Source organism: Scomber scombrus, chromosome 8 (assembly GCF_963691925.1).
Source record: "Scomber scombrus chromosome 8, fScoSco1.1, whole genome shotgun sequence".
Lineage (NCBI taxonomy): Eukaryota > Metazoa > Chordata > Actinopteri > Scombriformes > Scombridae > Scomber > Scomber scombrus.
This window is the reverse complement of record NC_084977.1, coordinates 2,577,097-2,600,168: the sequence shown is the minus strand read 5'-3', so window position 1 is coordinate 2,600,168 and position 23,072 is coordinate 2,577,097. Positions and strand designations below refer to the sequence as shown.

The window sequence follows — 23,072 nt, the reverse complement described above, 5'->3', positions numbered from 1 at the left end:
CCCACCGGTGGTCTCAGCAGGAATGGTAAAAGTTAAACACCCTGTGAACTTGCTGCTGGGTGTATTTAGACATCTAACCTTATCACCAACACAGACACACAGCGCATCTCGCAGGTGATTGATGTGTTTTTCCACTCGGCCTGACTCCTATGTCTTCTGTTGTCTTCCACCAGTGAGCTTCATGAGCTGCGGTGGGGGGAAGGTGCGGCTTGAGGTCGGAGAGTCGTCCGATTTCGGGGTGAGTGAGGACGGTGCGATCTACGCCCTGCAGCACCTCAGCGTGACAGGAAAGAAAAAGGAAAAAGAGGTGGTGGTGGTCGTCTATGCTCGAGACCTGCATTCCAAACAGATGTGGAAAACCAGAGTGCACCTTCTTCTCCGACCAGGTGGAAACAGAGCAGGACCTGAACAGGTAAAAGAGTAGAAGAAGAATACATAGAATTTCGTAATAGAATAGAATAGATTAGATACTTTGCCATTGCACTGATAAAACAATACAACAAAACTTAGTTAAGGAGCATTCCACATAGCAGCATCCTAATTGTTTTAAAATAATAAATACTGTCTACTCGACTACTATAAAATAGTTGATCTCTCAATAATTCAGTTAATGGAGTGTACAAACATCTATACTGGGAAATATCAGGACATGGTCTTTCAGTAGTGCTAGTATAACACACATCACTTATTCCATCAGTACACCTTAATTAACAAAAATATTATTTCATTCATAGTGTCTCTAAGATCACAATTATGCCATTTCCTGATATACTTTTATTGTGAAAATTCTAAATGAAGTAGTGAGTTTCTTTGACTGCAGCTTCACAGAAACAGATTCATTAAAAAATACAATTGTTGAAATAAAACAGCATGTTAGTTTAAAAGAGAAACTCAGAGCAGCAGTGTGAGTATGACCTGACTGTGTGGACATGTGCTAAACACACCTCACGCTGTTATTTGACACTATTTGAATGCTGGTTTTTAATATGTAAATGTACACTCGTTGACCTCTTAGTCTTTGTGCTTGATGTTTTTCATCGTTCTCATCTCTGTATGCTGATGATCTCAGAAATATTTGATGTAGCTTTAGACTTTAAACGAAGGTGTTTCACATGACCATATTTGTTGCTATTTGGATAAAAAACCGACTGTATAATTGAGGTGAAGTGTGTGGATGATCCTGACTCAATTTTGGAAAAATCGTCTTGGGAAGATTGAGAAGTTTAACTTCTTTAAATATAACATTTTTAGAGCAGAAGAACAGATGCAGATGACTCGAGAGATGAAAATGAAAGAATTTTGACTCTAAACCAAGCTGTTTTTGTGAGAATTGCAAAAATGTAATGTGTAAAATGTAGCTGCTGAAATTTGCAACTCACCTCACCAATTTTGGTGTTTCTCAGTCTTACTGTGTCTGCTGCTTGAACACCTTTTTGTAGAGAATAACCAGAAGAAGAAGGAGAACTAAAACAGAGCTCAATGTTTGAACCTCCAATAACTGCCTCAGTGTTCAGTATCAAGAAAAAACATGTCAAACATTGTCTGATTCCAGCTTCTCAAAAGTAACAAATGACTGCTTTTCTGCTCTTTTATATCATTTTTACTAAATGTGAGCAAATGTAGTTCGGTATCAGATTGAAAAGAATCGTCAGTTGGACAACATTTTTTTTGACATTTTATAGATTAATCAGTTAATAAAAAAATAAAAAAAGCCCATTTGCTTATTAATGCATTGATTAACCTGTTTAATATACCTATGGTTATGTATGATAGTATTTAAGGCACCCTTAAGGGCTTATTGTAATTATTTACCATATTTCATTAGTTCAAATGTAATCATTATTCATCCACTGTGAATACATAACCATCACTGTCTCCAAGTGAACACACAGTGCACACAACTCACCTGTCACAGAATAATGAGATATTAGAATCACGAGTTCATAAACACGTAGAGAACCTGACAGTGTTAACACATACCTGGATCTAAGCCTGAAAATGCCAGAGTGTGAACCTTTTTCAGAGAAAGAACTGTGATTTTTGACAGGCAACATCATTAAACAGTCTGAGCATGATGGGCTGTTATCCCTCCCTCAAGGCTTCAGTAATGTTGTATGAACTATGTACAGATATAAAATCACAGATTTTCCAGCCCAGCAGGCGTCTGAGGTTGGCCAAGTGCTGATTGCAGAGACAAAACGAGTCAAACGGCCATCTGTTAGTTTGTTTCATCTACAACAGCGATAATAAGGCCCTCTGCATGTATTTAGACAAGACGCCGGCCTTGATTGGCTGTTCTTCTAAACACAGCCCAGAAATAGCCGGCTGCCATATGCTTTAGCAGCTATCAGCGTCGCTCGCTGCAGTCGGTGAAGAGGCGAATAGCAGAGAGTGAAAGAAGCTGTCAACAATCCTTCATAAGGAAAAACTGGTGGAGGAGCAGCCATGGCAGTTAACAGCCAGTCATTTGCCAGGGGAGCACTGTCAGCACTGTGTCCTTCAAATGAGAGACAGGACCAGGCCTGTTATCAAATGAAATTGAGGACTGAGACAAACAGGCATCATATTCACAGCCCACCAAGCTCCAAATGTCAGGAAAATCTGTCTTCGGTTGATAGAAAGGCTCATATTATAAGAACACCTTAGTTACATAAAGTGTTGACTCCTCCCTTGGCCACCATATGCCATATTATATAATGTGGCCAGCATACATGTATATACCAAAAGTACAAGATTTGTTATGGTGTTTGTGTTGCAGTGGGAGAAAGGCTACTCATTAGGAGGGAATGCTGGTGTACACTGGCTGCTGCTCCTCTTTGCTAAATAGACAATTGAGTATAATTTTAACTGCTTGGAGGATTTCTGCATTTTGCTTTAGCTTCTTATGTTTTTCCGTTTTCTGCCTATATGTTGATCACTCCCAGAGTTGGAATACTTTCTATTGAACTGGTGGACTTCTGATTAACTAAAGTACTGCCTATCATCCTTACTGGGATGTACAGATTTTGGATTATTCAGTGTAAAGAGCATCCTACCTTATCTACTGGGATTTGTAGATATTTGGATTATTCAACGTAAACTGCTGACAGTCAGTTTTGCCACAAAGCCCTGTCCAGCTCCCCTGCACTCTCTATCAGCGTGGAAATCACAAGAGTTTCGCTGTCACTTTCAGACTCTAGTGAACAACTCTTTCCTTCAACTGGAGTTCCCCTCATCTTTGCTGTGTATGATCTCCACACTGTGACTGTGACTGTTACCAACACTGCCATTGTGTCCACACAACAGAACTGCTTTAATCATGGTGTCCTACACCGCCACATAGTTATGTGGATTTCATGCAGCTTCCTAATTACACCCGACAAGAAGTTTTTAACCTGCTGCTAAGAGTTAAGGATTCTAAGAAACAGATATCTTTATATCCATAGAGGCTTGTGCCATATTTCCATGTAAAATATGAAGGCAAAACAAACTTGGGCGTCATCATCGGAAACATCAAGAGACTATCCTGTATCAGGCGAGATGCAAAATATGGAGTGGATGCTAAGGCATGCTGGCGATGTCGGTGATATTAACATACATGTTGGCAACCCCTCCTGTCATCTTGCAGTGGAGTTCCTGAGTCTTATTTAGTGTCTTGGCCTGAAGCAGCATGTTGTTTTCCCTACTCACTTGACTTGGTCATCACTGACTCTGCCGCTATCAATAACCTACAGGTTTTATGAAGTGGGTGTGTCTGAACACCTTCAACACAGCCTATTTGAAAGATCTCAGTCAGGTTTATGTTCAGCACACAGGACTGAAACAGCTCTGCTCAGGGTTGTGAATGAGCTGCTGATGGCATGATCGCCTTCTCTCATGATTCTCCTTGACCTCAGCACTGCATTTGACTCTGTGGATCACACTATCCTCTTAGAGTGCCTCCACACTACTGTTGGCTAGACTCTGCACTTAATTGGTTTAAGTCCTTTGTGGTAGGACTTAGTATGTCTCAGTGGGCGTTCGTGGGTCTGGATCACTCTCTGCCATCTGCGGTGTTCTGCAAGGGTCGGTTCTTGGCCCCATCGGGTTTACCCTCTACATTTTCCCCCTTAGACTCATTGATATGCTGATAATACCCAGCTATACATCAAAATTGCCCTTTTTGCAGCCTAGAGTGCTGCCTCAGCACCTGATTTAAGGAGATAATAGACAGGATTCACTAGATGCAGTCATCCTCATACCTCATCTCAGCTTTGACTGCCAGGATGCACCCCTTTCCTCCTTGGTCACTTATCTGAGTGTTAGGTTTGACCCTCAGCTGAATTTTGATAACCATTTTGAAGACATCTATTCAAGATCTCTTTCCACCATCTCAGAAACATCTCTAAACTCCACCCTTCTCTAACCCTGTCTCCTTCCGGGTTGACTACAAACATCTGGTACTCAAATACAAATCGATTAGCAGGCATGCGCCTCCTTACCTACAGGAATCGATCGCACCACAAACCTCTACCCACATCCTCTGATCTGCCAGCAGCTTGCTTTTCCAGGGCCCCAGTACTAAGCTCTGCACCACGGGGGATTGAACCTTCTGCTCTGCTGCACCATGCTTGTGAAACAGCCTTCATAAGTCTAGGGCAGCACAGACCGTGGACTCTTTTAAAGAAAAGCCTACAAATCTTTCCATTCAGGAAGGCTGTTATATCTTTTTTAAATCTTATTTTTGTTACTATTTTTTTCATTCTTTGTGTATGTATTGTTGTGTATATGTAACAGAACTCAAGGCAACAAACCTCCACTTTCCTTTGCGCTAATGACAGTAGTCATTGAAATTATTGGGATAAATGGATCCATGAAAACAGCATTTATGTTGAAAACCAGAAACTCGGAACATCAGACATGAATCTGATGAAAAAAAAATCAGTGCTATAGAAATGTACATAATACATGTGTGTGAATTTAAAAAAGTAAAACTCTCTGTTACATAACAGAGAAAAAGAAAAAAGAATCCTCTCATCATTGGAAGATCGGTGGAGTATTCAGATATGCACATGAGAAAAGAAAAAAGTGTACATCTCCCTCAGTGTTCTTGGCTCACAGGTCAAAGAAGATAAAAATAAAAAAAAAATGATGAGAGTAACAGTGAGGTTCTCAAACAATAAGAACAGTAACAGATGATCTGGGTCATATCACTTTGACTGCCTTACATTCATTTTGAACTAAGCCTACAAAGCCTGTTATGGTCATCCTATTTTTTTCAGTGGTGGCAAATCATTCTTGTTAACTCTAATAGGGCTGGACAATATATCTATATAATACCCATATCATGACATGAGACTAGATGTATATCGTAATATTGTGATATTGCATAAGTGTTGTCTTTTCCTGCTTTTAAAGGCTAAATTACAATAAAGTGATGTTCCCCCTTGGTCATTACATCCACATTACTAATGATTATTTAGCAAATATCTCATTGTGCAAATATTTTGTGTAAGCACAGCAATAGTCATCCCTACAATAGGTATTTGTCAAAAATATTGTAATATTTGATTTTGTCAATATAGTCCTAAACTCTTAATACATCTACTAAAAAAGTTGGTATTTTACATGATGATCTCACATCATGATTAGTATTCTGCAAATACTCCACATAAAGGGTAGATGGTATGTGTTTTTTTTTATTTCATGAAAAGCATTTACTACCTCAGAGGTCAGGGCTGATTTTTCCCTGCAGACTCCCCGCTGCAGGTGAATTCTAAGAAAGTGAATGAGTAGCTCTGTGAACCCAGCAGTGTACAGTAGCTGCTCAGTGATCAGTCATGCAGATCTCTGGTTGTATAGGACACACACACACACACACACACACACACACACAACCACAGGGTGACAGGTGGTGGTCATTTATCAGAAGGACTATAATGAGAGCATTAATCCAAGCCACTGGAATGAGGTCAGAAATACCCCGAGTCATCAAGCCTTCCCAATACGATGTCTTTGCAACTTAGCCCTGCTCTGTGTGTGTGTGTGTGTGTGTGTGTGTGTGTGTGTGTGTGTGTGTGTGTGTGTGTGTGTGTGTGTGTGTGTGTGTGTGTGTGTGTGTGTGTGTGAGTAGTCCAGTACATAATGCTTGTTTACTGTCTCTGCAGGTAAAGCCCAGTGATGCAACACTGACTCAGCGGGTACCAGAGATCTTGTTTCCATGGCGCAGCGTGGTTGTCAGGGGTGATGGCACTCTAAGACGGGTGAAGAGGGACTGGGTCATTCCGCCTATCAACGTCCCCGAGAACTCACGCGGACAGTTCCCCGAGGACTTAGTCAGAGTAAGACACACACACACACACACACACACACACACACACACATACTTTCTTTACTGTCGCTGTGAGGACTCTTCACTGACTCACCCTAAAGCATTTAAACAAGGAAATACAATGAGTTTAAAAGGAAAGTCAAGAACATTAAAAACACATCCAAGCTTAACTGTAATTAAAATAATTAATATCAATTTAAAAGCACAACCACAACAAAATAAAACAAATGGAATGGGAAAAAGGAATTATTTTTTTAGTCTTCTTTTTAAATGCTAACAGTGAAGCAGATCTAATTCAATCTGACAGAGTATTCCAGCAGCTGGGAGCATAAAAAAATAAAAGCAGCTTCACCAACTTTGCATTAACTCTTCCAACAGCTGAGAGGCGTGTACCAGACGACATCAGAGGTCTGATTTCTGACACGCATGTCAGAGATGTACTGCAGAGCGAGGCCGAGCAGGGCTTTGTAGGCAAGATGTAAAAAAGTGTATTATTAATTCTAAAAGGAACTGATGTAGAGATCTAAGAGCTGATGTGATGTAATGTTCTATTTCTTGGTAAAACTCTGCAAGCAAAATTCTAAATAAATTGTAGTTGGCACACTTTCTTAGGTGCATCACTTAGAAGGAGCATTGAAGTAGACTAACTTAATAGAGATAAATGCACTCCGCCTCTGTCAAGAAGTCTCTTACCTTAGATACATGTAAATGTAGTTTATATTCTCTGACGCAGCCTGGAAAGAAAGATCACCATCAACAATCTTTTTTTTTTAACTGACTGTCTGGTACATATAAGGGACGTGAAGGCCAAACATAAAAATATCTCTCGGCATCAACAACAAATAATTCTGTCTTGTAATCTTTAAGCTGCAGGTCATTGTGAGGCATCCACTTATTTGTCTTTAATAGGCCTGTCACAATAATGATCAACTTATCGTACGATAATGTAAATGTCAACATCATCATGTCTATATATGGACTTATCATATGATACATGGACATGACCGTGATCATTTTTTTGACCTCAGTATTTCCACACTTCACATTAGCAGCTAAGAGACTATTCATGTCACATTGACTAAACAAGTAGTGTCCTCCATTCCTCACTGTGTACGTCCTGAGTGGAGACTGTAGAAGAATTAAAGGTAAATAACTCTGTTCCCAACCATAATGACAGTCTGTGTTTTTACAGTGTAGCGCCCACTCTCCAGTCCCACCCCCCACCCCCCATGCATTATAATACTATTATATTATCATTATATCAGTGGTATAAAATGAACTTCAAATGACAATAATATCGTTTATCGCGATTATTTCTTAAACAATACATCATCCAACATTAGTTATCGTGACAGGTCTAGTCTTGAATGCACTCAATTAACAACTTTATATGACTCATGCAGCATATGAAGGTCTTGAAACGTCCAGTAAAAACATTTTATTCACTTCCCTCAAAAAACAAACCAGGCCTCAGAAGGTTTTTACAAGTGCTTAATATTGTCTCTTTCCTGCTGTAGAAGGCAACAGTTCTAACTTTTTTTTTGTATGTATTTGTGGGCTGTTGGGAGACGTTCTAGTTCTATAAACGACAAGTAGGACTAATGCCACAGTGGATTGTACCACATGAAGCTGTTTGATACATTTTTGTCATTCAGTCAAATGCACATCTATAAATAAAGTCAATAATCATATGTACTTATTTTCTTCATCTCACTTAGAAATAGTGACAAGCACATGTATAATAAAAGGCTGCATAGATAATGCACATGTACACAGTGAAAATATACATATATATACACACACATATTTCCTTATGCATGGTTATATATCCCCATGAAGTAATCTATTACACAATTCATATCAAACCTTGATACAAAAGAAGCTTTGGCAGTACCTGTGACAGAGTTAAACCACACAATATCTCCTTTGGGTGTGTGCACCGTTTGCAACAGTTAGTCATCGGTGAAAGAATTGCCATTGGTCTGTGATACTGTAATTTGGTGAAGAAGAAACCAGGAGAATGTGACAGATATTACACATTTTACACCGTCGTACATCCTGTGCTGTTTTTCTACTTGTCACCTCTCGGATCGACGGCACTAACTTCCTCCCTTGGGCGAGATAGACTCTGAGCGTACAGCTTTTTTGAAATGCTCTATGAACTGCGGCGGCGGTAAGCGACAGTGTAGCTTTCAGGCAAGCTGCGTAGCAAAAAGTGTGATCAGAGCACTGACAGCTTCAATTCACAGCCATGATTAGAAAGGTGTGTCGGATATATGTTGCGGTGTAGCAGCAGATTGAGCTGGGCTGCCTGAATTCGCTCGCACACTTTTTTGCTACATTTACACTATAAGGTGGTTCCAATTTTGGAAATGAGAGCAAAATATCACTCACGGCCTATCCTTGTTAATTAAAACACTTGATCTATAAGTGTTAATAAGGGGAAGGCTGGGTGAGCTAACCTGCATGTCACTTCAGAACGTGTTAAATGGGTGAATATTTCTAATTACAGTCCTCCTATTAGCATGAGCTCAGGTATGAGGAGCACTTCCACATGTACCCTTCATCTCCTGCTCCTATTGCTTCATGTTTTCTCTTTTAAGAGTAAGTCAGTGATATAATTGTAGTAAACCTGAATTTTCCACTTTCTTTTTTCCCCCTGTTGTTCAAACATATCTGTATATATATATATATATATATGTGTGTAGACCTGTCTTCACCACCGCCTTCCTCTCTCTTCCTTGTTTAACTCTTGGCGTGCAGGATATTAACGGTGCACCAGGCATCGCAGTTTATTTTGACTTCAGCTCAAATCGGATTTTGTGTGTTTCCGTTACGCAGCAGCAGCCTCAAGCATTCGCTGAGTGTTGCCTGCATGAGTCTAAAGTCATACTGACACTTAAGACACATCCAGGCCAGACCCTGAGAAGTTTAGCTTCACTTGTATCTTATCATATTCTCACCTTTTTAAACAGGAGGAGATGTCTCCCAAAATACACTGACAGCAGTACAAGACACAAAGAAATGATGTTTATTTTGTGGAGGCACATTAACATAAGACAGCAACATTCATTGATGTATTGTATTGTTCCCTGTGTATTGTACTTTAACTTGTAAATGCTTCTCTCTCCATCAGATCCGCTCAGACCGGGATAAGAACCGGCTGCTGCGTTACAGTGTGACGGGCCCCGGGGCCGACCAGCCTCCGACCGGCATCTTCATCATCAACCCCATCTCGGGCCAGCTGTCCGTCACCAAGCCCCTGGACAGAGAGCATATCTCCAACTTCCATGTAAGACTTCCCACGCTTTGACAGCTAGCTGGCAAAGCTAACACTGCTAACTGCAGGTTTTTTACTGGTGAATTGTCACTTTCACTGCACCTTAAACACAGAATACACACAGGACAGACAAATCAACATGTCAAAATGACACATTTAGTTTAAACATTACAGAAAAAACAACTGCTCCTCAAATAGGGCCTAAAAATGAGCAAAGCTGCTGTTAGTGTGCTCACAGTTTATTTTCAGGGACTAAAATATCCTGGTTAATGAACAACAGGTGTCTCTCTTTGTTGTTTTTACAGAACCAAAGAGAAATACAAAACATGCACATAGCAGGCATCTATTTTTAGATGGTCAGTACTTTAAATGTATTCATAAATAAGTTCATTCTGTTGCCAAAAGGCCACAATGGAGCTTGGTTGTCACTAGATCCTTTGGAGGTGAAACAAATGGTGTGCTCCATTTGTACTCAGAAGTTGGAAATTTCAACTGGAAGTCTGATTTCTGACTTGAAATATCGGGAAAAACCTTACCAAAACCACATCAATAAGTTTTGTCTTATTAGTGCCTCATTAAAAGACTCGTACACACAGCACTGTCCATCTATATGTGGACATGTTGCTATGATAATTGTATGAGCAGGATACAGCAAAATGTGTTTTTTATCAACTTGTATTGCTATTAATGGTAACAATGAGTAGAACTGGTTTCTGACTACTTGAACTGGAACACTTCAAACTCAGGTATTACAGCATTCCCAGCTATGAGATAAATGGAACACAACATAAATACATGAATTGGTGGGTTTTTGATTCAAAATGAGATCAAATACAACTGAAACACAACCTAAACACTCATATTTACAGAAAAATCCAGCTCAGATGATTTACCTCTGGGCTTCCTGCTTCACTTGATGGGTGCATCTTCCAGTGTGCCCCCCCCCCCCCCTTCTTTCTGTTTTTATTTTCATCTCTGCTGTCACTCTCTCCTGGAGATATTCTCTCTCATGCACTGAGATGAAGAAGAAATTCTTTTAAAAAAAACAAACAAACATACTCTTGGTGTTTGCTCACTATATCTAATACAGTCACACACACACCTCAGAGAGCCGAGTCTAACCTTTTGATCTGAAGGAATGCATACACACACACACACACACACACACACACAACTCACACAGGGGAGTGGAAATCTGGAGTCGCAGCAGGGTGATTTGCATTTAAGCCGTTTGATGAATATTCATGTGATTGGATGTAGTTGTCAGAGCTAGGAGCTGGGATTGGCCGACATGTTTATGCATGAGAGGGAGGCTTTGGCTCTTTGCGAGCCTCATACAGATGCTACATACTCTGTAAAGGAATGACTTATGGAGGGTCCAAGGCCAATCAATAGCTATATTCACCATCTTTGACTGTTTTTTGCTAAATGTATAAATCTTGCTCCGCCATGTTAATTGGGAACATCAAAGACTGAATGAGTGAATTATGTTCCCTGAAGTTTTATAAAAAAAATGCTCTATGGAGATTGCTTTTTTTTTGTATTTTTCAGTAGTTTTCAATAATGTTATATATCATATTATACATTATATTCACATGAGCTATTTTTAACGGCTAATTTTGATCACGTACTCTATACTGTAGCTAACTGTCAGACCTGCAGGGGTCGTGCTCTGCTGCATTCAACCTTTTCCGTCTGATGTACCCCCGCAGCCCCGTTAGTCAGGGTCAAGTACTTTATTAGCGTGGCTGTATTCACTCCCTTATTCACTCATTCACTGCTCCCTGTATAATAAACACTGAATAGTTCACTCAGTAGTGAACAGCATCAAGATTTCAGACACTAACTAATCATCATTATTTTGTGTGGTCATTATCAGCTGTAGAGTCACATGATGTCGAGTTTCACATCTTTAAAATGTGGAGCATTGCATTGTGGGATCAGCATTCTGACACTCCATTAAAATGGTGGAGGGTAAATGTAGAGAGTGAACTTTGGTGTCATATTACTTACTTACTTATTTACTTACTTACTTACGTGATTTTGAAAATTTCAATTTTCCGGCTACTTTGCTAACTAGCTTTCAAGTCAGGTGAGAAACTGAGGCGTGTCCTATGCGGTCAACTTATCAAAGGTTAAAAATCAGCAACACACCATTTTTTTTTTATCCAATCTGTGTTGATTATCCTCCTCTCAAAGTTGCTATTTTTTTAAATTTTATTATGTGAGGTATGTAGTTATTTCCGTTAGCTTGCCTTGCTGGGAATCACTGCACTACTACACCATACTTCCTGATGAACACTGGCAGCAAACATGTAGAATAAGTTGACAGAGAAGCAGAAGCACTTAAAAATGCTTGAAAGAAGTCAACTTGTTGCAGAAACATCAGTTTTTATCATCAAGTATTTCAATGTGATTGGCGGCTAATACTTTTGGACATGCTGCTGTAATGATGTTGCTCCGGGGATAGTAGCACTGGTCTGTTAATCTTTTGTATTACCGTGAAAGTAATTACAGACATTCATGCTCCCTGTTGGCTAAATGCTAATGCTAACGCTAATGCTAATGACTTTGGTGATTGCTAACTATTGGATGCTCCACATTTTAAAAATGTGACAACTGATGGTGACGACACAAAATAATGATGATTAGTTAGCGTCTGTAATTTGCTGCTCACTACTGAGTGAGCTATCCGGTGTTTATTATACAGGGAACAGTGAATGAGTGAATAATGGAGTGACCTCAGATACAGCCTCTGATGGTATATTAAACAATACAGCCGCTAAGCATTAGCATGTTAGCATTGTCATTGTGCGCATGTTAACATGTTGGCGTTAGTAAGAACGGCCTCACAGAGCCGCTAGCATGGCTTTAGATTTCATACTATTGCCATTGGCGGCGGCTTTGGCTCAGGAGGTAGTCAATTCCCAGCTCCTCTAGTCCACATGTCCATGTGTCCTTTGGCAAGATACTGAACCCCATATTGCTCCAGATAGCTGTGCCAATGGTGTATGAATGTGTGTGAATGTTAGTATTCCTCCTGATGAGCAGGTTGGTACCCTGTGTGGTAGCTCCTGTCATCAGTGTATGAATGTGTGTGAATGGGTGAATGTGACATGTAGTGTAAAAGAGCTTTGAGTGGACAGAAAGACTAGAAAAGTGCTATATAAGTACAGTGCATTTACCATTTGTGTCAAAAGTTGACATCTTGAACTGATAAATAATCTATTTGTTTGTGTGTGTACAGTTGAGGGCTCACGCTGTGGACCTGAATGGGAATCAGGTGGAGAACCCCATCGACATCGTCATCAACGTCATCGACCAGAATGACAACAGACCAGAGTTCACACATACTATCTTCAACGGCTCTGTACCAGAGGGATCCAAGCCTGGTACCAACACACACACAATCACACACACACACACACACACACACACACACACACACACACACACGTACCTTGTAGATTCAGTCTTTACTTGACTGACATGTCTGTACTGACTCGTGCTGTGTCTCCCTGCAGGATCCTTTGTGATGACGGTGACATCAGTGGACAAGGATGATCCAAAAACAGCAAACGGGATGCTGAGATACAAGATCCTATCCCAGAATCCCCAGAGCCCCTCCTCCAACATGTTCACAATTAACAACAAGACGGGTGACATCATCACTGTGGCAGCAGGCCTCGATCGGGAGGTGTGTGTGTGTGTGTGTGTGTGTGTGTGTGTGTGTGTGTGTGTGTGTGTGTATGTTTGGGTGGACATTTTGTAAAGCTCATCCCCAAATCCATATGGGGCAGCTGCTTCTCAGCCTGTGAATATCTGTCTTGCCTGCAGTGTTTCCTCCAGTGTTAAGACAGATTGTATCTTGTTTTAGTATATTCTGACATCAGTACATCTTTATAAAATGTTCTGTCTCTGTTCTGAGGACATGCTTTTTATACTAGAGCTGCACAATATTGAAAGAAACTGACTATGATATATATATATATATATATATATATATGGTAAAGGGAGTGATGTGGACTATACAGCCAGTCTATTCTCTGCTGTGATTTCCCCTAAAATGAAAATGGGCTCATCCACCTTAAAATTTCGGATCAGTTTATCAAACAAACAAAACAGGCAGCGCTTATTTTTTCAGGTTGTAGTAGTCGACTAGTGGGGTCTGCTTTGGTTGTGTGATAAACTGATGTAGTGCACGTCTTCACCAGAGCACATTAACAGCTGTAGCATGATGCGTTGATGAGTTCATTCGTCTGACTTGACATTGCGCCTCCTGTATTGTCATGTGACTATTGCACATGCTTACATCGCAGTTTCCATACTGAAACTATATATTGTGTACTACAGTAAAGGATTTTTTCTTTCTTTTTTTAGTGGATTCAACATGTTTTTTTTACTTCAAATATTGTTAACATCATTGTAAAGTGAGCTGAACTTGAACTTTACTTAGACACACTTACTTTTGATGTCTAAAAGCAGTTGTAAGTGTCAGTGTGTCCTCTCAGCACTGTCTTGACTGTCTCACAACATACATATTAGAAACATGTCAGTTATTTCCATATGTTCATTAGACACCTGATTTCATTTAAATGCAAGTGGGATTATAAAACATAACTCAAACTCCACACAGTAGTTTGTTTTCATGGAAACGGCTCAGTTGACCTGAGTATGGGGCTTTAGTCACATGATAGCAGGGTTATATATCTAGTAAGTGTACATTGATCATCATCAAGCCATTCAGTTGTCATGGAAACGCTTTAAGGACTTCTTGTTTTCCAAATTGGATTAAAAGTTGAGCGTGGTCCTTTTTAATACATTTAGATTGTAAACCAACATTGATGAGAACTCCACAACAATAAAAGTGCTTAAAACAATTCCTTTCATGAGCAAATGTGGTGATGAAGGCCATGTGATGCTGTCAAAAGCTCCAAAGCAAAGCAAATGACTAAATAATGCAGATTGTCTATCTATATCTGTCTTTAAAAATCAGCAGTTCCACTATCTGAGTGAGTATAAATATCCACTTTTTTAGCTATATTTTACATTTTTTTGGCCATGGAAATGATATAATTATCCTTTTTGAGGTCTTAAAGGGGTAATTAAATTAGTACAGGGAGTGTGTGTTCTAGCACTCATTAGATCTCTAAACACACAGCACAACTGGTTAATGATGTTTTGACAAAAAAAAAGGCATTCCACAATTATCAAATAGCTTTAATTACATTTATATCTAACTGTGATCGTTACTGCAATATTTGAACTCAGCCTTTTTATATATATATATTTTATATCAATCTATAAAAGAAATCACTTAATTAGCGGCTGTGAATGTTGTGTGGAAAATGAAGGGTTGGATGCTCTCACTTGCAGCATATGTGGCGTTTGATCTTTGCTTCCTCTCTTAATCCGCGTGTGCTCGCCTCTGCTTTCTAGAGAAACAGAAGAGGAAGAATTAAAAGTGCACATTTTCCAGCTGTTCATCCTCTCTTTGTTCTATCTGTTTCCAGAAAGTCACCCAATACACCCTCATCATCCAGGCTACAGACATGGAGGGAAACCCCACCTATGGCCTATCTAACACCGCCACCACAGTCATCAGGATCACTGATGTCAACGACAATCCCCCTGAATTCACCACAGACACAGTAATGCCCACACACACACACACACTCTCTCTCTCTCGCTCTCTCTCTCTCTCTCTCTCTCTCTCTCTCTCTCTCTCTCTCTCTCTCTCTCTCTCTCTCTCTCTCTCTCTCTCACACACACACACACAGAGGAACTCTAATGGCTCTTAAACAGCAAAAAGGGGCAAGGCACTTTTCTTCTCAACAGCACTAAAGCTCTCACAGCTTTTATTGGCAGTGGCAGATGGCGGAGGAGTGAAAAGCCAATGAAACGTCCAATATGTTTATCTCCCTCAGTAAAGCCTAACAGGTTGGGCAAAGACGCAGCAGTGTTTTGTGGGAAATGCGGTCTTAATTTTTCACATTTTAATCACTGCCAACTACTGTAGTTCTATTTTAGCCTCATTTGTCCATTTGTCATTTTTACCACAATATTGGTTTATTACTGGTCATTTTACAGCGATGCTCAGCTGCAGTCTGTCTCTGTGTCTCCTGCGTTAGTTCTTCGGAGAGGTCCATGAGAACCGGGTCAATGTGATCGTGGCTAACCTGACCGTGACAGATAAAGACCAGCCTCACACGTCAGCCTGGAGCGCCGTGTACCGCATCATCGCCGGAGACCCCACCGGACGCTTCTCCGTCCCCACAGACCCCACTTCTAACGAGGGTCTGCTCACTGTGGTCAAGGTGGGCACAACACACCCGGTGTTTTCTCTTTACAGCAGCGCTAAACAAACTGAAAGATGCTTTTCACTGCATCACATTTTAATAAAGAAGGAAGTCAGAAATTGATCACACTGTGAGTCACTACAGTCTGATATCACACTGCAGGCACAGTGATAGTAGTGTTTCACACAACAGCACATTGCAAGGGGAGTTTACCTTGAAGTCATGTCGGGGGACAAAAGGAAAAAAATGCAAAAATTAAAGATGAAGAGCTAAAATTTGTCGGAAATATAGTGCATTTCCTGTGAATGCTTCACAATAAAAGCTAGTTGAATGCTATAATTATGAAATAACCAGCAGCGTTAAAAGTTGTCTTTGCACTAACAAATGCAATGACACGGCTGTAAGAGAGGGAGCCAAGCTTCCATAAAACAGCTCAAATTATGAACAATGATTTTGGAAAAAAAAATGTTCATACATATATATTTTGAAATAAGGATGTATTTTTTTCCTGTAAACCTCTTCTGCATGAATGGCGGTCCCTTCCACTAACAATGAATTTATGCAGAATATTATCAAAATTTGGTTTGATATCATAAAAATCTTAAACATCCTAACTGTAAAGGAACATTTCAACATTTTGACAAAAAGGCTTTTGATGCTTCCCATATTCTTTGTAACTTTATTAGTTGAAACAGCTTAATTGTGAAGCAGGTCCAAACTACATGTTCTCCAAATGTCTTTTTATGGAACGATTAAATGTAACATATATTCCACAGATGTATTCAGATCACATTTTCATAACTAATTCAAATAAGGTAGTAAAGAAATAAAGTGCAATAACATGTTAACATACATATAGTTACGAAAATATTAAGATACATTTAAATGTTAATAATCAATAATCTAGACTCACAACATTGTTGCTTAATGGATACCCAAAGACAAATAGCAGTGTGTGTAATTTACGTTCATTAGCACAAAATCTGGCAGTAGGGGAAACTAATAACATAGCCCTAAAGTCAGTATAATAATGTGTCACCTCTGTTCTCTCCTCTTTTCTTGTCCAGCCCATAGATTTTGAGCTGACTCGCTCTTTCATGCTGACCGTGGAGGCAGAGAACGAGGCCATGCTAGCCCGCGGTATCCACTTGCCCCGCCAGTCTACGGCAACCGTCTCCGTACGAATCCTGGACATCAACGAGAGTCCCGAATTCAGCCCCAATCCAAAGTCCGTTAAACTGGAAGAGGGTCTACCTGCCGGGTCTCTGCTCACCAGCTTCACCGCCCAAGACCCAGACCGCTTCATGAGGCAAACAATCCGGTAAGGCACCCTAGAAAAGCCATCATGTATATTTATACATATATGTAGCTATTCTGTAATTAAAATATGTCATTCAACTATGACATGTTGATGAGGTTCAAACTGAGATTTAAAAAAAATCTATTTTATAGCTGTAGTCATATTTTAAATTAGCCTTGCATTTACTACAATTCATTCAGAAGTCACTGTGAATGCTGTCAAGGTACAGTTGAAAGCAAATGAGTGCATATTAGTATGCATTCAATACAACCGTGGACACAGTTATAATATGACTTATCTAATTATACAATGTAGCTAACCCTTTTCTAGGACTGCAGGACTGCATGGCTTATTCTCAGCTTGCCAGTTAGCTGACTACGCTACACAAATTTTGTTTTAAAGTTGCATTTCACGAAAAAAAAAAGTTTTCCCCCAAATGAATAAGAAAAGTTAGAGTAAAATAATAATTGTCTTTATCTGCTCAGCTATCACGTCCACTTTACTAATGGTCATTTCAAGTTTCCTGTATGTGAAAAACACCAACGGTCACGCCCCAAAACCCCCAATTACAGAGTCAATGGTCTACTCCATAATGACCTCTCAAGGGTTTAAAGAGATGCGTGATATGAATTTCACCAATAAAAGAGAAAAATAAAACAAATGGACCGCCAAACAGAGTAACATTTGGAATTGAATGCAGAACTAGTAGAAGAAAAAGAAGTGTTTTCATGCATGTAACAGTGCTTGGTCTACTCTACAGTTATATTTTTTTTTTACATAATTAACTTATTTCAGTCATCGTTTAAAAAGCATTTTTAATGACACTCAGCAGCCAGACGTTTCTCCATTCTCTGTTTACCGTAGCTGTGGCTGACACTAGATGGAGAATAGCTGGTCCACCTTAAAGGTCACTGCACCTTAAGTGAGCCAAGTCAGGTTCGGCTAACCCATTTTTCGCCAACATAGAGGACCCTCGTCACTCTGCAGCAGTTGGGGAAACAACAGACAAGACTTTTCTTGCTCTGTGAGAAGCTGCAGCATTTATTAACTGACACACTGTGGCCTCTACTGTACATTTACTTACTGCTAAGCTTTTCCTCTGTTACGCTCAAAGTCACTGTCATTTTTCTGCCATTCGCTCAACTACACACTTACTACACATTACACACTGTCCTAAAGTAGCCACACTTCTCTTATAACAGCACCTTTCACACACACATCCTGTGAAGAGTAAGGAGAGGGAGGATGACTCAGAGCAATTCCATAATAACAAAGGGTGCTATTGAGTGAAAATCATGAGTAGCTCATTGATATTAATGGTGGTGTGAAATTTTGACAGTGTCACTCACAGCAGCAATCCTGAACACACAACACTGTATGTTTAGGATTGCTGTGTTGTTAGCTAGGATAGGTGTGTTATTTGAGGTACCAGTTTGGCAATGAAATACAATCCAGGAAGTGCAGTTAGAGGTACAGATGAATGCATTTAAAGGTCAATGAAGATTCTCCTTGTACATTTGCACAGTTAACTCTTCTATCATTGCAGACCCTGACACCCTCCACCCTGTAAACACCTCATTCCCCTCACCTGAGTTTCCCCATCCTCTTCCACAGCTGGCCCTCATCATCCTCATCAGTGTCCCCATTCTATACAGCCCTTTTTCACTTACGCCACATGCCCTGCTCTCATCCTGTCTCCCCTGCCCAAGTATTCACAGTATTTAGAGCTTTTTCCCTCCCTTTCTGTTTAGTTAGTTACTTCAGTTTGACTCCACAGCTCCTCTCCCCCCACCACACCCCCACCCCACACCCTGAACAGCAGAGTTCACACTGGGCCACAACTCCCCTGGAATGATATCACCTGATATTCATCACTACATCTTTGTCATTAATTGTTCAATAAACTCACAGTTTAAACTCACAACGGAGTTATTCTGTTTCGTAATATAGATAGATCTGTGGATAGAGAATGAGTAACAACTTCAAGTGCATTATTGCATCCAACGTTTTATTTTTTTTAACAGCCTTTGTCCACCTCACATAGATTTATATTGAACATTATATTTTTATGGGTAATTAACCACTGAAAATACAAACGTATACAAAAAGTCTTGTTTAGGCTATATCAAGAACAGGTTGTCTGCAGTGCATACTGTACATAGCCTAAGATTCAGCAGCATAATATCATGGGGTTAGTCCTCGGTGCAATTTTTTTTTTTGTGCCCCCACCCCTGCCCTAAACACAAGCGCACGCACACACACACGCACAGCCACTCGAGAGAACTGCTATTGTCACCATGTAGGCTAACGTTACAGGTGACTGGCCACACACTCATCCTGCAAACCAGCCTTTCAGCACCACGGACAGCGGCCCAAGCTCCATATCAACACTCCAAGTAGTTCTCCAAACTATCAAACACTCAAATATAGCCGACACTAACAAAGCTACACAAAGATATCTTGCACAGTACGTCCATAAGCATAACCACCAAGAAAAACACAGCTCATTATATGCCTTACAAAAACACAGCATTAATGAATGGATGTGGCACCTATATCACACAATCATTTTTCCAACATATGAGGTTACAAGTACATTGCCATAGATTTAAATCCCACTAATTCCACTTCATAACAAAGAGAAGCTGTACTCACTCATTAGAAGCTCATCTTACGGGCCTCAGCAAAGTCATTTACGACGCTGCTCAGGTCCAAAGTCCTCGCTATGCTGTTCTCAATAGAGAGTATAGCCAGTCCACTGAGTCCGGAGAAGCAGAACGCGGCGGTAGGGTCAATGCCACTTCATTAATGGAGCTAGCTGGCAAGCTGCTGCTAGCATCCGGCGGCACGCTAGCTTTCGCCTGGGTTGCCTGGGTTTGAGTAAAAAACGTGTCTAATTTGGTCATTTTAGCGTTACCCTCATCCTGCCTCTTTCTTTCCTTCCTCTTTTGCGCGCTGCTTTTTTGTTTGGGCTTGCTAAACATGACACTACCTTTTCTCCTGCTGAAAGGAGAAACAACTCACGTCACGTCATCGCGACTCATCATGACTGACAGCTATGAAGGTGACTGGACAAATTAATTTCCTCCTCCCATACCAGCCACTCAGCGTTACCTACCTTACCGACCCGCCCCAAGCTATTTCATTCACAAAAACAATACAGCTGCTGGACAGCTGCTTTTTTTTCCCTTCCTTCATGGGCCCCTGACGGCATCTGGGCCCCGTGCAGCTGCACCGGTTGCACCGTCGATATTTACGCCACTGCTAAGATTAATGTCTTATTGGGATTCTTGTTAGCAGTAATATAGGTTTAGAAATATCACCCATGTCCATTTTTTTGTCCAATGTCCAACAAACATAATATAAGGTTGACTGATATTTAGAAGATGCTTCAAGCCGAAGCGACATGATGTCCCAATGGCAAGCTGGGAATTTGAACCCGCTCGGTCTGTTAATATGCAATGACGTTACCGTAGCTCCACATGTCAGCTTTAACACTGCACATTAATACATGTCATGGTTTTGAAAAAAAATTATTTGTTTTGATCGTTTTTTGGTCAATGATTGAAAATCTCACACCAGCCTTGTAAGTTGGTTACTCTGATATTATGTTAACAAGTTGCTAGTTTATTCTGCTTGTTTGCAAACTAGGCAGCCTCTGCTCTATGGCCAGGCTCGGGATGCAAGGTGAGCTATGACTGCTAGAACACGCCCCAGGTACACAGTGAAGCAGTACGTGAGGCCTCGCCCCTGGGTGAAACGCTGTGTTTTTAGGGAGTCCCGACATGATTCACTTGGCTGTACAGGTCTGTGTGTGGTATGTAAGTAGCAAGTAATGTAACCTGGAGCTGCTACAGAGGTCTGCAAACCTCACTTCTTTCTAACTCCAAACCCCACATTTTTCTTTTCAAACTCGTCGTCTTCAATCCCAACAGACGCTGACTGAGGCTGACATCACTTGAGAGAGTTCAGCAAATTTCACTCTCAGCTCTCTCTGGAGACACAAAAGCCTTTGTGCTTTTCTTCTGGAAACACGCTGGTGTTTACAATCAGTAGAGTTCCCTTTTTAAAGCTGATAATCAGGACTTTAACCTCACACTGTATTTATACTCGCATAAAGAAAAACATCTCTTTCTTAATACTTTTGGACTGTGCTGTATTTGTCTAGAAAATATACAGTTTTTGCTTTCCCACTCTCCAAAGAAGCAGAATTTTTGATTAGTGTTTTCCTGTGTTGAGCTTTAATTCATGAATTCATTCATTAAGTGATTTAATTAGGGCAATAGGTTGAGCATTTGCCTTCTCAATTAGCGAGGGCAGCGTGTGGTTTTCTGTCTCAGCCCCGTTGTGAGATAAAAGCTGATAAAACGGCTGCAGAAAATGTATCTTTCCATATCCTGCAGCAGTGAGCCAACAACAACAACAACAACAACAACAACAACCAGACCAGAGAGTGCAAGAAAGCCTGCAGGACTGCTGCTTTTTTGTCCCCATCTTTCTTTCTTTTTTACATCCCACTATTTGTTTCTAAATGTAGTGCTGAAGTCTTTGTAGCCTAGCAACAGCCAATGGTGGACGCACACTGTGTTCACAAAAACATGCGAGCGCACACGCACAGAGACATTAAGCGAGTGTATTGTGCAGTACAGAGCGGGCCACGGAGAGCTTTTTTTTTTTTTTTTTTTTTTTTCTCGCTTTGTGTCCTGTAGCTGGTGTCGCTCCTGCATTTATTCATAACCGTTCCTTTTTACTCTTTATCTCAGCAATTAAAAATATACAAAATAAACAATATTCCTTATTGGTGGGTGGTTTGTGGTTCCTTTATAGAAGCCCTGCTCTCCTCCGTTAGAAGCTGTGCTAGTTCCCTGTTTATTCACATTATTTCTCAGCCATGTTCCATATTTTACACATGGAATATTTCTGCTGTTACCGACATCTGCGAAATACACAGCAAGCCACAGTGATTTGCAAAGCTTCACTTGGTTTATGGGTATTTTTCTAAAAAAAGTCTAGAAAATAAATGCGATAGATTTTTAAGAAAACAGATTTTCTGTGACAAATGTATATGTTTTATATAATTGTCAAAGCCGGTAACAGAAGAGTGATTTCTAGTGAGGTAGAAATGTAAATGAATGAGTTGTGGCTGCCTCGTGAGAGCACTGCAGCCTCCATATATCAGCTCCCCCAGTAGCTGTTTGGGCTGTAGCCAGGGACGCAGATAAAGAAGCCTCTCTGTGGTGGTGGTTTCTCATGCTGTCTCTCTCCCTCTCTCTCTCTCTCTCTCCCTCTCTCTCTCCCTCCCTCTCTGACTAAATCCAGGTACGCCAAGATGTACGACCCTGCCAACTGGCTGGAGATTGACCCGGTTAACGGTCGGATTTCCACCATCGCCATCCTTGACCGGGAGTCTCCCTACGTCAAGAACAACCTCTACAACGTTACCTTTATGGCCTCTGATAACGGTGAGACACGGCGGCTGCACTGGTGTCCTGCAGTAACCACCCCCCCACCTCCCACCCCCATATACAGAGGTGGATTGTGTTCACTATGTTCACTCAGTGCTCTTTGCAAAAAAATTGCAGTATTGCTGGTTTTCATGCTGGAGTCAGTGTCCAGCTTCTGCAGAGAATCTGCAGTGTCAGGAAACCTACTTTGAAACAAGCTGGAGTTAAATTACACGTCTACATAAAAAAGACAGTTTACCATATTAAAGCTATTTCACATCAATATGAACAAACACAGGATATTAGACATATTATAATTATTATTAGCCCAAAATAACCTGAATAATAAGCAGCATAATAAGCATGTTTTAAAATAAAAATTATATTTAGTGGAAAAATTGCTAAAAAAGTAGTGACATTAATGAATGAATGGTCAAACATGCAGCAATGTACACTGGCT

The 23,072-nt window shown here is 40.5% G+C and overlaps 1 protein-coding gene across 1 annotated transcript in view; it reads left to right on the top strand.

Moving 5' to 3' along the window:
- The window catches only part of LOC133985056 (cadherin-2-like), a 104,712-nt gene that overhangs the window by 51,279 nt on the left and 30,361 nt on the right, over nt 1-23,072 (top strand). The window contains exons 3-11 of the mRNA XM_062424610.1: nt 174-412; nt 6,126-6,299; nt 9,426-9,581; nt 12,817-12,961; nt 13,094-13,266; nt 15,083-15,220; nt 15,701-15,886; nt 16,936-17,189; nt 22,488-22,630. Of these exons, the coding sequence (XP_062280594.1) occupies nt 174-412; nt 6,126-6,299; nt 9,426-9,581; nt 12,817-12,961; nt 13,094-13,266; nt 15,083-15,220; nt 15,701-15,886; nt 16,936-17,189; nt 22,488-22,630 (1,608 nt within the window). The remainder of the gene's footprint in view (nt 1-173; nt 413-6,125; nt 6,300-9,425; nt 9,582-12,816; nt 12,962-13,093; nt 13,267-15,082; nt 15,221-15,700; nt 15,887-16,935; nt 17,190-22,487; nt 22,631-23,072) is intronic.